This window comes from Charadrius vociferus, unplaced genomic scaffold (assembly GCF_000708025.1).
Source record: "Charadrius vociferus isolate BGI_N301 unplaced genomic scaffold, ASM70802v2 scaffold125, whole genome shotgun sequence".
Classification (NCBI taxonomy): domain Eukaryota; kingdom Metazoa; phylum Chordata; class Aves; order Charadriiformes; family Charadriidae; genus Charadrius; species Charadrius vociferus.
This window is the reverse complement of record NW_009649036.1, coordinates 4,188,768-4,204,059: the sequence shown is the minus strand read 5'-3', so window position 1 is coordinate 4,204,059 and position 15,292 is coordinate 4,188,768. Positions and strand designations below refer to the sequence as shown.

The following is a 15,292-nucleotide window of genomic DNA, read 5'->3' as shown; positions in this document are numbered from 1 at the left end:
GGTTTGCTTGGAAAAACAGATACATTTCAGCGTTGGTGTCCCAGTCATTGGTGTGTACACATTTTAATTTTGTCTCCTGATTTTGGGGGAGAATAATACAACAAATACGACAACAACAAAAATACTTTGAAATTTACACACAGACCTTGACATTTACCATTTTCTTTGATACATTTACCTCAGACTCGGCCCCGCCGGAGGAGGGCGGGGGAGCCCTTCCCGTTTCCTGCCGGGGCGGCGCTGAGGTGAGCAATGGCCGCCGCCGGAGCTGCCTCCTCCCTGAGGGGGGCGGGCGGCTTTCCGGCGGCGGTGCGTGAGGAGAGGCCACCCCCGGGCGGGCAGCGGTGGGGGAAGCGGAGAAAGCCCCGAAGGCAGCGGGGCCGCCATGTTTTACCTCAGGAAGACGGTGGGCAGGGTGGGAGCGGGCCTGCTCTCGGTCACAGAGGCGCCTCCGCCATAGAGGGAGCGGAGCCGCGGGCTGGCAGTGGGTGCTGTCCCCCTGTATTTGGGTGGGAAAACCCCTGGGCGAGTGGTTGCTTATGAAAAAAAAAACCTTTTGAACGAGGTGAACCCAGTGAGGAAGTGTGCCTGGCTGACGGCTCATTCCTCCTCTGGAAACGTGTTTCAGATTTGTTAATCTTATGTCCCTTAAAGGCTTTTTAGCAGCTTTCTCTAGACACAGCATGTTTAACGTTCTGGTTGTTTTGTGTTTTATTTTGTTCTTGTTTTTTTTTTTTAAATGGTGTAACCCTCCCTCATTGAATTGAAGCAGAATTGCATTGCTGTCCGCTTTGGTCTTTGTGTTGCTCTTCCTTGGGCGTTGCGGCCCTGAGCTGAGGAGATGATAATGGTTTGATGGGTTCCTCAGAGGTGGATTCATGTGAGAGCCCACAGCTTCACGTGTGCCAAACTTCCTCGTCAAGCCCCAAACAACCCGGCTAAAAATCCATATAGAAAGGGTTAAGTGCAACATTATGACTATGTATACATTTGGTAAACCCTGGTAATAGCAAATACTCCAATACTTAGCCAGGGTAGGGTTATTAAAAGGCCTTAATCAGCAAAGTTGCTCACCACACAAGTAACTGGGCTTATGTCTGTGCTTGCAGCAGTCACGTACTACTAGAAATACAACTCGGCAAAAGAAACCTTGTGGTTTTTGGCTGGTTCAGGGGCTGGATCACCTGTCCAGAGACGGGAGGAGTTGCAGTGCAGAGAGCGAGCAGGACAGCAGTACTGCCCATGGAGCAGCTGGGACGCTTCTCTCCATGGCAGGGACTGCCAGGTTGTTGCAGTCTGTTTTGTCCTCTTTCAGTCTTAAATTTCAGTACTGAAATTTTTTAACTTCGGAAAAGAAATGGCTCTTCTTAGTCCTCTCTGACCCTCCTTCTGTATGTGCATGAGTATACAACTGTTTTCTTTTCCTCCTAGGTTCCCAACATGGGGGTTTCCAGCTGCAGTCCTTGCAACTTTTGCTAGCATTTACTTTTTACCATCTCCCATTGATCCAGAACCATTCATGTATGTTCCCCTGCTTAATTTTAAAGTTCAATAGAATACTTGTGTTTGTCAGGACATACCTGTGCTTTCAGAACTTCTATACTTTTCATCCTGCAGGAGAAAATAAAGCATGCTACTTAAGTTCGTATGCAGGAGAAATGGTGTTTCTCATGTAAAACTAGAAAATAGAAACACTTTTTTAAACAAGTGAATTTCAAGCAAAACAATGCTGAGCAGTGCAGTATTCATACATACATGTAGAGAGATTGTTAGTAGATCTCAGACTAATTACAGGGAATAAAACTCTAGGATGGTGGTAGTTTTGTGTTTGTATTGATTTCGGAAGAAAAATAATTAAAAAGTCTTTATCCTTTTTAGCCTGGGCCTGCAAGCTCCACATAATAATTAATTTAGTTTGAAGTAATAGTTTTAGCAAATAGTTTTAACAAATGCTCTAAAAAAAGAGAATACCTTGTTACTAGTATTTCTGGAATAAAGTCCTATTACTTTCCCTTCAAAGAATTTTATAGGCCAATGTTGTCTTGTTTCTTACATCTTATTTATGATTAATTTGGTGCAGTTTTGAAAAGCCACCTCCTGCCTTAGTTGGATCATTGCAAGTGAATAAAAAGCTGCAGAGTGGACAAAGAATCTTCACAGGACAACTGAAAGGTCCCGAGTCTTTTACTGTTGATGATGAAGGCAAGTAGATAACTTCCATATGGGTAAAGTCTGCTTGGTCAAGTTATTAAAAGATAAGATTTAAGAAGTTAAAGCCAAAACTTAAAAAAAAAAAAAAAGAAAAGAAAAATGGGAATGTTTTCTAAATAATTGCTCAAAAAATGTTAAGATAATTGTATGTTCTTCTGTATCTTCACATTTGTAAACATATCCCTGGAAGTATTGCAGAACATTTTGTTATCTGTTTCTTGCAAGGACACAGCAAATGCCCTACTGCTTGTTAAAAAACATAGACCCACAAATTGGTGACATATAGAAATCTTATTAAAATATCATTTTAAAAAGGTTTAAAATGGCGTATTCTTTAAAAGTAACATGCAAAACCACCTAAAGATTTTTGTGGGAGTTCTTCCAAACGTGAGTCTAAGGTTGGGCTTTAGACACAGAACTAGTGATAAGCTTGCCTTGGTTTGTTTTTTGTTCTATTTCAAGTCTCCAAAAGCAGTGTTAATTTGCTGCTTGAGCTCAGTCACTGAGTTCGGCACACTCTTATTTCAAAAGCTGTTATTGAACATAGAGCCAAAGAGGGAAGGCAAATGGGGTTGTTTTATAATTTGCATAGTTCTCAAAACCAGATTTTTTGGGCAGCTTGGAATATAAAAGAACACTTCACTGTAATATAAAACCACCTCTTATCCGCGTAATTCATCTTGCTTGTCTGGCAGCTGTGAGGTGGCAAAATGGTAGGTGCAGGAACCTTACAGATGGTGGGAAGCAGAGGGCTGAAGCTGTGACAAGTAGCACATTTTGCATCTTTCCAACAACTCTCTTACCCAGAGTGTGACCAAAGTATGGACTGCGATGAAGGTTCAAGCCAAATAGAGGAGAGACACCGTGATCTTCTGTTTAGGACATAGGCTTAGTGCTGTGGAGTTGGGACTTACCTTTTCTGGAGGAACAGGTAACAGTGGATAAAATAGATTCCTGCAGTAGCCAGTACAGAGAAGTAGGTAACTGCCAGTCCAGAGCAGTTGGAGCCAGGCGGTTCAGACACCCTCCCTTACTGCTGGTGCTAATTTTATGGTATTTTTCAAGGAAATATTGCATAGCCCAGGACATGTTTGTCTAAAAGATACTGTCTTGTCTTGTGTGCTGCAGAGGTGAGAGGTAATCATCTGGAACTTTCTTGTTTGCCCTTGTGCAAGCTGAAATTAGAAGTGTTTTCAGTCGTAGCAGCAGAGGCCTGGAAAGGACCTCGCATTGAGGCACGAATTCCTAGCAAATGTCTTCTCAAAGCTGTTTCCTTCTTGCTTTCCTCAAAGGTGCTATTTTAAATTGTCTTTTTATCGCACTTTCTGTTCTCCACCTCTTCCTCTGCAACTTTGAGAAAGGGTAGCATTCACAACGGGAGCTTTGCAGAGCATATTTTAAATATGAGGACTCATGCTGCAAATGCTCTGTGTTGCCAAATCTAACCTCTTTTGTGATGCTGCATGAAGTACTGTTTGGTTCTATTTTTCTTGAGTGTGTTAATTCCACCATGGATCTTCCTGAATTTAATGATGTTTTAGGAGACTGGATTCAGTCAGTTGAAATCGTACAATATGACCAAGGTTGTAGTAAGTGGGGCTGCAGCCTGATTTAGGTAAATGCTGTTTTCCATAAGAATAAGACAGGGTATTATGGATAATTAGAGTAGTTCTGTTTTGTCTTCACTTTACTACAAATACCCGTGAGACAAGTCTAGTGCGAAACCTACTTGCACTAGCTATATAAATCTAAATATACCATTATAGCCTAGTGCGTAGCATGATAGAAAATAGCATTACAAGTCTAAGATTTCTCTCTCTAAATACAGAATCTGGTATGTGATCAGAAATTTCAGCTGTTTCCAACATGCCTCGGGAAGCATTAGGATGCCAGTATATTTCATGACAGCAAAGTTCAGCCTCTGTTTTTTCCCGAGCAAAGTTGTTGTATTGAACAGTGGCTCTGAAGTTCTCCCTTCGGATAAACAGGTGCTTTCTGTATGCCAGTAACCCTAGACAATTCTTTTAATCTACATCTGACAGCTGATACCTTGAGAATCTGTCCTGTTTGCTCATAACATTTTTCCTTAGATGTGAGTGAGCAGATGCTAGACACTTATATCTGTTTATCTGCTCTGGTGTAAGTGCTCATTAGACAAAGTCAGAACCTGTTATTTTAGTAATCTTGGCACAGAAATGTAGCATAACTTTATGGAGTATCTTTTAACACCTGTCGCCAACTGACAGTGCACATTTTTAAATGTAAACAAAGCTAGGGTGAAAATGCAGCTCACATGTAAAGAAAATAATGTCTGCTTTTGTTCAATCTATGTAAATAAAAGACAAATCAGAGGAATGTTTCCAGAGAGTTAACAGACGTTACACTAAAAGTGTGTTTTGTTGAACAGAGTAAGTCTAGGATTGGTGATGTGCACTGTACTATTTCAGAGCCTGGACTAGTCAAAAGGTAGGAGCATGCTATTTTACAAAGGTAGGGCTGAATCACTGCTAGTGTTTTTCTTCTGACACGCTACACAAATTATTTTGGAGTTACAATAAAATGTCAAAAGATTTGAAGACTTCCTGTAAGGTTTTTGTCTTCTTAATTTAAACACTTTAAAAGCAGAGGAGAAAGCAACTGCTAAGCAGGTATCCACTAAAAAAAGTGCTTAGTCATGTAATGCAAACTTAAGCTTTTTTGGTATTATTCTGCTGGTTCAAAACCAAAGCAAAACATTGCGGCTTAAAAAAAAACCCCTACGCTTGGTGTTTTTTTTGCTTAGGATTTCCATGTCCTAGGAAAAGGGTTACTTTCTTGTTTTGGATCAGTCATTGTAATGTTTTCCTTTCATCTACTGAACGTTTTAGCTAGCTGTTAATGTGGCAGAACCCTCAGGACAAAAAGGTAGAGCGTGTGAGCTCTGCTAATGCTTTCACTGATTTTCATTGGCAGTATGAGAATATCACTACGAATCTTCAGTCCCGTCCTTGATGCCTTTGTTTGCTGCTAACCCAGAGGAGTCTTAAGATAGCTTTTAATGTACTATGTTTGTTTAAAACAAACTAATGAACAGTTCATATTTTTTCTAATATCCAATTTATTATTACTCTTTCTGTTTTATAAAATATATTTAAAGTAAGCTGTATTTTTTCCTGTCTGTTTCATTGCTTTGTGTCTGCATATAATATATAAATTAGGAGCAAGAAGGAAGGGCTCACAATAATGAGGAATGTCCTCCTTTTATTGTCAGTTTTGTTTGCCGTGGTCCCTTTTAAAACAGTCTTCAAATATACTTATTTTAAGGTAATATCTACACTGGTACTGTGGATGGGAAACTGTGGATGATCAGTGGTGACCAGCTGCATTTCCTTACTCAAATGGGGCAGGATGTGCCTGAATGTGGTGAGTGACAGTTTTAATGTGAAAATGACAACAAACTTGCTCATATAAATTCTCACTGAATGAGAAATTGAAGTGCTATTTTAGCTGCTGTTAACATTTTCTGACTCTTCTATGCAAATTTATGAGAAGCCTACTGCTATCATGTAGTTTTTCCTAATGTAGGCAGGATTAAGGTATAATGGCATGCTTCCCCAGCCCTTGAGACTGACTTGCCATGGTTTGCCATTTAAATAAGGAACGTTTTATAGAAGTCCTTCTATACAAAGCTTTTTGAGGGTGGTATAAAGACATGAATTATCCAATTATTTTCCTGCCTCAGGGTCAAAATGTATTTTAGAAACAGTTCAAATCTTACAAAGGAATCAGAGACTCAGAGAAGCGTGTCCTGGTACTGGACTGCAAGGTTGCATTTTCTTTCCTTATTTGTAAACGAGGAAGACAAACACTGAAATGGTTATGGTTTTACCCTGTTGCTTTTTGATGAATCAAGCAGGCCTGAAAGGCCATTAAAATAGCAGATTTGATTTAGCCTGGTTTCCTAAACACGTGACAGTTGTGTAGGTACTTTCCGTATCCCCAAAGTCCCTGTGCTATGGGCTAGTCTTGACTGAATTTGAAAGAATTCTCAAAGATTACTAAACTTTTTTGAGTCTTATGTAAATAATTGACTATATGGAAGTTAAGAAACCAAAAATGAGATCAAAATGATTGATCTATTCAGAGTGAGACCAGAACTTTTTGGCAGCTATCGAACAGTAAGTCAGCTTGTGTTACTGATGTGTTACAGCTCTGGTGAGCTGTAATGGATGTTGTCGCTTGCTTTCTGGAGTACTGGTGGAAAATATGTATTTGGGAGTGGAGGGAATTAGGTCACAAAACGGTAGGGTGTCAAGCTTTACTAATTTCACAGCTCTTAGGAAAATTCCTCAGTATAAAAACACTAAACATGGTAGATCTGGGTTTTGTAGTTTTACCTGAGAATTACTTACAGGACTCTCACGTGACCTGTGGAACTTGGGCTCCTTAGCAGAAAGGAAGTTAAATCTTTCCTAAAAGCAGTTTTCTCCCAGTTTTTTTTGGGGGATATAAAATAAACAGCATCTAATCAATTTTTTTTACTGATTTAACAGTCCTACCAGTTCTTTGGTCATCTTTAAAGTTGTATTGGGAAACAGAGTAGAGCTGAGTAGCTCTGAAGGTTGGGAGCATATTTTTTCTTAAGTAATAAGGAAGAGAGATGACTAGTTGATGTTATACTGTCACTTCCTTTGCAAGTTACTTTTAGAGACAATTTAAGGAAGCTTTTAGGGATCTGGTTTATTCAAGGATGATAGTTTAGTGCTTTTCAGCCTTTGCGTTTTGAGATCTAAATTTTGTCAACTTCCTAGTCTTATATGTCCTCCTATTTTTATCTCAGGAACTCCAGACTATGAACCAATATGTGGCCGGCCCCATGGAGTCCGAATGGATCAGGATGGTAACTTGATTGTGGTGGATTCTTATTTAGGCCTGTACAAAGTCAATCCAAGGACAGGAGAGAAAACCCTCCTGCTATCAAGTGAAAAAGGTGATGCTACAGTTAGTGGGAAAGTAGATCAATCTTGGGTTTGGTCCTCATGCTTATGTATAAATTGGAAGATCGAGGCACATTAATCAGTTGAGATCAGTACGAGTGAGTGTGGGGACTGGGGCTGACTGAAAGCCCATTGGCTTTATATTTCTAAGATTTGTTTAAAAAATAGAAGAAAACAAAAGCAGTTATGTTTGTCAGAGGCTTTTGGTTTGGTATGTGTTATGTTGAGCTGCAACCGGAACGTATTTCCTTGCAAATGAAAGTAATTTGGAGCTTTTGTACTTATTTTAATCAGTAGTAATTTTTATTAAGCAGGTGTGGATGGGCTGCCTTTCAAATTCCTAAATGGATTAGAAATATCAAAGAAAAATCTGATTTATTTTACGGATTCAAGTAGCAAGTGGGAAAGACGACATCACAAATATGAGGTGAGATGAGGTAATCTTTGTAGCCATTTGTTCAGGCAGCTTAAATGTTAATTTTTGTGCTGGCAGCACGTGTACTAGGCAAGCATGCTATGAATGCAGCATGTTCGAGCCCTGAGGCAGAGGATGGGCTGTGCTATTCTGTAGCTGCTTTTCTGGAAAAAAACCCTCCAGGTATGACTACCCAAAGAAATTGTGATGTGATACACTACAGTCTGGATCTTTACAGCATGTTAGTTTCTCTCTGGTATCTGTCTACAAGCATGCTCTTACACTGCAGTAAATGCAAGGTACCAAATTGCTGGTGTACTTGAAGGTATCTTTTCTGTGTAGTCACAGCCTTTGAGTAAAACTTTATCTAGAACAAACTGTCTGTAAAGCTGAAATTCATTGAGGTCACAGATATAACTCAGGTCGCAGACAGAGTCTTGTCTTTACTACCAGAATTGTGGATACAATTAAGCAAGGAGAAGAATCGCATGAAGGGAAATATACTTAATTTAAGGGATGGGAATTGAGATCCAAGTTATTAAAGGAAAAAAAAAAAAAAGAATAGTTGAAATCTTTTATGTGTTACTTGCTGTTTCTTAAAGCTATCAGAACGATTGTTTGGTAGTACATCATCTTTGCCATTTAGTGTTTCAGACTTGACAAAGGGTTGCCAGTACAAATGACAAACATAAAGGCAGCTTCCTCTTCACAGGGCTTACATGTATATAAATCAAACCTGCCCTGCAGATTTTTAGCAGACGAAAATTATTCGTATTATTTCATATCAGAAGCAAAATGTCAGCTGTTCACTTCCTTTAGCAAAATGTTCCTGAATGCTTTCTGGTTTGATTTCATAGAATTGTTATGGCTGGAAAAGACCTTTAAGATCATCAAGTCCAACTGTTATCTAACACTACCGGGCTCACTTCTAAACCACGTCCCTGAGCACCATATCTAGACAGCTTTTAAATACATCCAAGGATGGCAATTGACCCACTTCCCTGGGCAGCCTGTTCCAGTCTTTGATAACCCCTTCAGTGTAGAACTTTTTCCTGATGTCTAACCTAAACCTCCCCTCGTGCAACGTGATGCCATTTCCTCTTGTCCTATCGGATGTAACTTGTGAGAAGAGACCAACTCCCACCTCTCTACAACGTCCTTTCAGGTAGTTGTAGAGAGCAATAAGGTCTCCCCTCAGCTTCCTTTTCTTCAGACTAAACAACCCCAAGCCCTCAGCTGCTCCTCATAAGACTTATTCTCAAGACCTTTCACCAGCTTCGTTGCCCTTCTCTGGACACGCTTCAGCACCCCAGTGGCGTGCTGTGGCGCCCAGAATTGAACACAGTACTCAAGGTGCAGCCTCACCAGTGCTGAGTGCAGTGGGACAATCACTTCTCTAGCCCTGCTGGCTACACTATTTCTGATGTAGGTCAGGATGCTGTTGGCCTTCTCGGCCACCTGGGCACACTGCTGGCTCATGTTCAGCTGGCTGTCAATCAACATTCCCAGGTCCCTTTCTGCCAGGCAGCTTTCCAGCCACTCCTCCCCAAGCCTGCAGCATTGCATGGGATTGTTGTGGCCCAAGTGCAGGACTCGCCTCGTTGAAGCTCATACTAATCACCTCAGCCCATCGATCCTGCCTTGAAGAAGTTGTAATTGTTCACAGAAGCCTGATAAGCCTCAATATTTTGCTAAAGCAGGAACTGCAGGATAATATATTTTGAACTCTGGGCTTTATAATCCCCACGTTCCTCTGTTTTTGCAAGAATGCTGTGATCAGCGTGGGAAATTACATGAACAGAATCCTTTGCTCCATTAGTGGTGCGAGCTTACTGGTTTTATAAAGACACCATCTGCCATTCTGTAAAGTCTGCTTTTATCTAATTCATGTTAATACAACTTCTGAATATTTTCTGTTCTAATTGAAACCAGGTATTTTGATAGCCTAGTTTTTCATTAGCTGTATTGATTAAGGTAATCGAAACAAACCACCTTGGCCGCCTCTTGGCCTATGACCCTGTGACAAGAACAGGAAGAACGGTGCTCAGTGGCTTGTACATGGCAAATGGGATTGCACTGTCTCCCTATGAAGATTATATATTAATAGCGGAAACCAGCATATGCAGAATCATACGGTATGTTAAACATCGTCCTCCTCCTAGATATAACATATTACGATAGTTTATATTACAAGTTTTTAATCAATTTGTAGACATGAATTTCATGGTTTTACTTCTCTGTTTTTCCTTTTCTAAAAATGTAAACTGAAGATGTGCAGTTAACAGAGTTGCTGTTGGGAACTTAGTCTAAATTACTTTTTTCTGTTGCAAGAGTCACAGGTTTTAGTTAATTCTAGGAAGAGATTAACAGTTGTTCTTTCCACTGCCAAATGTTTTCTATACTGATTTACTGATATATGGGGCTCTAATTCCCTCAGACTCAATTACAATTATCCTGATGACTCCATTATTACAGTTACAACAGACCTCAGAGGACAAGTGTCAATGCATGATGACGATGATTAGCATAACACCCCATTTTAAAGGGAGACAGTGTTTTAACACTGTTTTATTTCACTGAAGTTCTAAAGCCAAATTTAAAATTAGTTTTCATTTAACAGATTTTCTATGACTAGATTTTTTTAATAGAACTGGGGGGGTACCATTTATGTTACCTGTAGAAAGATGAGGGTTTTGACCAATCATTGTTACTCAATTTTAGCCCCTCTTTGCATTTACTACTTCCTGCAGAGTCCTTTTCTGTATTTTGAAAAATGCCTTGCATGAATAAAAATGATGGATCTTCCATGCTGTTAAGCTTGCTGCATTTTGCAGCAGCCACTATAACTCATATACAAAATTCCCTTTTTGCAGCTATTGGGTAAGCGGAGCTAATGCAGGAAAAAAAGAAGTTTTTATGGACAACCTGCCTGGGTATCCAGACAACATCAGATTATCAAACACAGGCTTATACAGAGTTGGAATATCTACTACTCGCTTTCCTAGTTTCTTTTCTCCTTTTCTGGATGCTTTAGGACCGTATCCATTCCTGAAGAGATTTATTGCAAAGGTAACTTTGACACTGTGTAGTATCAACTATCAGTGTCACAAAAACGTTAATTTTTTTAAGTATGAAAGAACTTGTTATTCTTCATTAGGAAACACAAGAGACTGCTTCATCTTTACCAGCCAGCACACCAACACATACTAACTTTGATTTTTCAGAACATTTGAGGATTGGTTTCTTTTTTTACATATTAAAACACATCAGCTTTACTGTTGTGGTAATATAGAGTAGAAGTAGAAATTTATGAAGGAGAAAAATCAGTATTGACAAAAGCAGTCCATAGTTACAAGCTCTCAGCCTGTCGTTTATAGCAATGTGATATTGTCAAGGCAGGTGAAGAACCTCTTACAGAAAATATGAGGATTTTGCTCTAGGAATCAAACCCTGTAAAGTCATTCTTGATGAGCAAGAGTCATGGAGCTGGTTATGATTAACCATGCTACTTTTTTTAGGAACCATGCTGCCTTTTACCTAGAATTTGCACAGGAAAAACACTGAAGTGGGTGATTTAGTGGTGTTCCATCAAGTCCATCTTACTCCTGTTTTTAGAAAACAGGTGGCTTTTAGCAGCTGGAATAAGTTCAGACAACTTCCACACCTTCTTGAGCAAGCAGGCACTGGCTGTACTTTAAGATTAGTGAGCAATTACTGAACTGCCAGCTTTAGACACAGTCTAGTGGATATTATCAAAAGATTAACTGACAGTTGAATCTTAGTAGAGCAACATCTGGAAAGCAATATATTAGCATTGCCATTTGGTTCTAGTCATGGAATTTCTGCCCCACCCCTTGAATGAAGTGTTAACGTTGTGTATTTCTTTTTTGAGAACAGGTGACTCCTTTATCATTCTACAGCATTTTTCTTCACAAACATGGCTTGTTCTTAGAAATCAACGACAAAGGAGACATTGTGGCAAGCTTCCATGACCCTGACGGTAGTGTCACTTGGGCTGTCAGTGACGTCTTTGAACACGATGGGAAAGTGTATCTAGGTAATACAGAGCTGCCTTTTCTTGTAGTGCTACAGTAAACTCTATAGATTTCATAGGCTGAAGCATCAAAAGAAAGATAGCAGTATTGTTCAAGCAGCCGTTAAATATTTTTCTCTACTTAATGGAAGACTGCTACATCACTGAAGGAGAAATGAAACTGATACCACGTGGTTAAGCAGAAATGAAAGTACAATACAGAAATACTTGTTTTATAAGCTTGTGAAAGCCTCAGACTTAAATAGGTTAAAGGTACCAAATCACCTTGCTCTATAGTTCAGAAAATAGTTGTGTGTATCTTTTTAAACAGTTGCACAGAATCATCCAAGGAATTCAGCTCTGTAACAGGGATGGAGGTGAGTAAGTAGCAAGTAGCACGTAGCTCACAGTCCCCATTTTGGAAAAAGCCTTTTGTAGGATTTTATTCTTCCTGTTTCCAAAGGCAAAACATACTGCTTTTAATTATGAACAGCAGTTTCTCCATTGTCTCTTCTGTTAAAGTTTTCCATCTATTCAACTACATCAGTTTCCAAGGAAATATGAGCAAGTACAGCTTGTATTTAAATTTGTACTCTCACCTCTGTGTTTCTTTGTGGTGCAAAGCAGTCGTGTTGTCTTGCTAGACACTGTATATAAGGTTCCCTGTGACCATATAAAAGTTCAGTAGTGGCCATGGTTAAGTAGCAGGGCAGTATGCAGAGAACAGGCTTATAAATTAGGAATTCATTCTTTACAAGTGTGACACAGCTTGATCCTCTGTGGAAAGGTTTAATTGAAGCTCAGTAACAGAAAGATAGGAAGTTTGATAGGCAGTTTATTTTTTCTTTCCCCAAAAGTGCAGCAGTGAACAGGGTCCTCTGGAAGGGCACTTTCTAAACAAATGTTCAAAACAGCAGAAGTACGTTCACAACATGCTACAGCAAAGTATGCTCACATACAGAAAGAGAGGAATACAAATAAAATTCATTTTAATTGAATCACAATAAGTGACAGCTGTTTCATTATGATCAAATATTGTATTTTGCTTGTAGAACCAGTCTTAAATTTAACTTGATTGAAAAGGTATTGTACCTGCTTTGGGTGTGTGCTTGCATATGTGTGTCCCTGTTGCAGCTTTATTCATCAAAATGAAGCAGCCCAATTTACTGGGCCTATGCTGGGTAAGCACGTACTAGCTGTATTCACTTACACTGAAGTGACAATACTGAATGTTTTTTGGTTTAGAATAATGTAATAAAGTTATTAACTGTATTTCTCCCTGTATAGTATCTACTTAACCAGATCAGATCATTAAAATTCACAGTTCTTCTTTTGATAATAATGATTTAAAAAAAAATAAATTAAAAGTAATCACATTTTACCTAAACCCAACTTTGTACTGGTAAGGCCCTTTCATTTAAAATTCTACACTGGTAAGGCCCTTTCATTTAACACAAATGCCTTCAGTAACAAGGTACAGATACAGCCATGGTCAGATAGCATATGAAACTGAATATCCAGGAAGACTTTTTAGTTTTCAGATCACTTAGTTGGGAATGAGATCTGGATAAGAATCAAAGTTCCTTCATAGTGTTTCTTTAATCATCAAGGATAACAATTAACACTGTTCATTCAAGGGTGTAAAAATACCCAGAAGTAACTGCTTCATGGAAAGAGACACCAGACAAGTGACAAACTCCTCTAAAAGCAATGGAAGGCAGGCAGCTGTTGGTTCCTGTTCTTCCTTCAAATATGTGCTTTTGCAGAACAGTTCTTAAGTCTTTATCCAAAGTGGGAGCGAAGCAGATATTTTCCTGAACCCCTATTCTGGTCAAGTGAGGGCTGACTAATTTCATTCTGAATTTCAATTTAATACAACATTTACTACCTACAACAGATTTCAGGTATAGTGTGGTTCTGACAGTAAGTTACTGAGCCTAGTTACAAAATGCTTTACACATATGTGCAGATAGAAAAAGTGTTAATTTGGGTAAAATATCTGATCACACATACTGAATAATCTGTATGAATTCTGTCAACTTTCATATTAGTTATTAGGCAAAAAGTAAATAATTCAAAAGAAAGTTTCCTTGTTATGGCTTAAGATCACTTTAAGAAAAGATAGTATTAGAATTACACATCTGTACCCATAACAAAGTTGGTGTGTTTTTTTTTTCTCTATTAGGGAGCAACATAACGCACATTACTTGCACTGAAACTTAAATCAAGTAGAAACTTGACATAGTACCTAGGCTTGATACAACTGTTGAGGGTTTAACGTGCAGCAATCAACATATTTCACGCTAGCCTCCACACAGCTACCAAAATAAAGTTCAAACAGAGAACAAATCTAAGCTTCTAGAATTATCTGAGCAAAACACTACTTTAGGTTTAGCTCAGTGTGCAAGAAAATGCTTGAGAGCATGAAAACAACTTTGGTTTTGTTTGTAAAGACAAAACAGAGTCTGAAGGATACTGATGGGCAATACTAAGGCTTGGGAAACATAAAACAGGCTAAAGCTACCGTTGTAGTGGAGGAAAAAGTCCTGAGTTTTTGGAAGCATGTACGTAGTCTGAATATCCAAAAACCTCTACATTTATACAGATGCTCCAGCTGAAAAGTTACCTTTCAAGAAATTTTTTTTTTTTTTCTCTAAATATTTGGTCACTCTAGAGATCTGAAACCATGAGTTAGATTTGAGACAAAAGCTCTATAAAATCTAACCTGTAGACCACCACAGAAGTTTGCAAGTCCAAGCTACATGAAGGATAACTTCCGTGCTTCAGAATTAAAAGCCAAGAAAGTTCAACTTATCTTACTGTAGCGTTGCTTGTATCCAGTTTATGGATCTGTGTGCCCCGGCATGCACCTTCACAGTTTTGAAAGAGTCATACTTTGTTGCCTACTTAATGATTATTTCGTAGATGGTTTTACGTGACAGAAGTTGAAATCATTATGCTCTTTATTTGGGTAAAAGATCTGAAATAACTAACTGAAAACTAAATAATTGTGCCAGTCTGTGACAAGGGGACGATTATCTTGCCCGATAACAGAGCTGATTTGCCCACAAGCAACATGAACTTGTCTTGCAAAAGAGACACAATTCAGTGTTTCTAGAGGGCGTTTTGCCAGTGAATCTATACAGAAGATACATGCTAACACAAGTCTGGGTGTTTTTCAAGATTTAAAGATACTCAAGTTTGGGTGCAAGCAATAGCTGCATTTCAGATAAACCTAATCAGAAGGTTGAAAAGACAACATCACCCTTCCAAAGGGAAACCAAGTGATAGCGTACTGCAGTCAGACATCTGACATCAGTCCTTTGGTGTGAAGGCCACTTACTGCAAGTTCTGAGTAGTTATGTCTCAACCAAAAAGCAACACTCTATGAAGCACTTAAACTGCCTAAAATAGCCCTCCTAGCCTAACTTCTAGTGAGCAATGATTTATTTATTTTTAGCTAGTTTAATCTCAAAATAATTTACCTTCAAGAATCTAATCAACATAAGATGTTAGACAATTCAAGACATTTGGAGGTTAGAGACAGATCAACTCGACTGTGGTACCCAGGGTTGGGTTTTTTTTTGTGGAATTTTTTTTTTTAGTATTACTTCTTTTCATGTATTAAAACAAAATTAAGATTTAGCTCAAGACACA

General features: G+C 38.9%; 1 protein-coding gene across 1 annotated transcript; it reads left to right on the top strand.

Moving 5' to 3' along the window:
• Positions 1 to 252: 252 nt before the first annotated feature.
• LOC104288960 (adipocyte plasma membrane-associated protein-like) lies at positions 253 to 11,697 on the top strand. The gene is made up of 9 exons (XM_009887842.1): positions 253 to 344; positions 1,432 to 1,521; positions 2,081 to 2,202; positions 5,515 to 5,613; positions 7,031 to 7,180; positions 7,502 to 7,614; positions 9,577 to 9,737; positions 10,476 to 10,671; positions 11,500 to 11,697. The coding sequence occupies exons 1-9, from the start codon at positions 253 to 255 to the stop codon at positions 11,695 to 11,697; spliced, it is 1,221 nt and encodes a 406-aa protein (XP_009886144.1).
• The last annotated feature ends 3,595 nt before the right edge of the window (positions 11,698 to 15,292 follow it).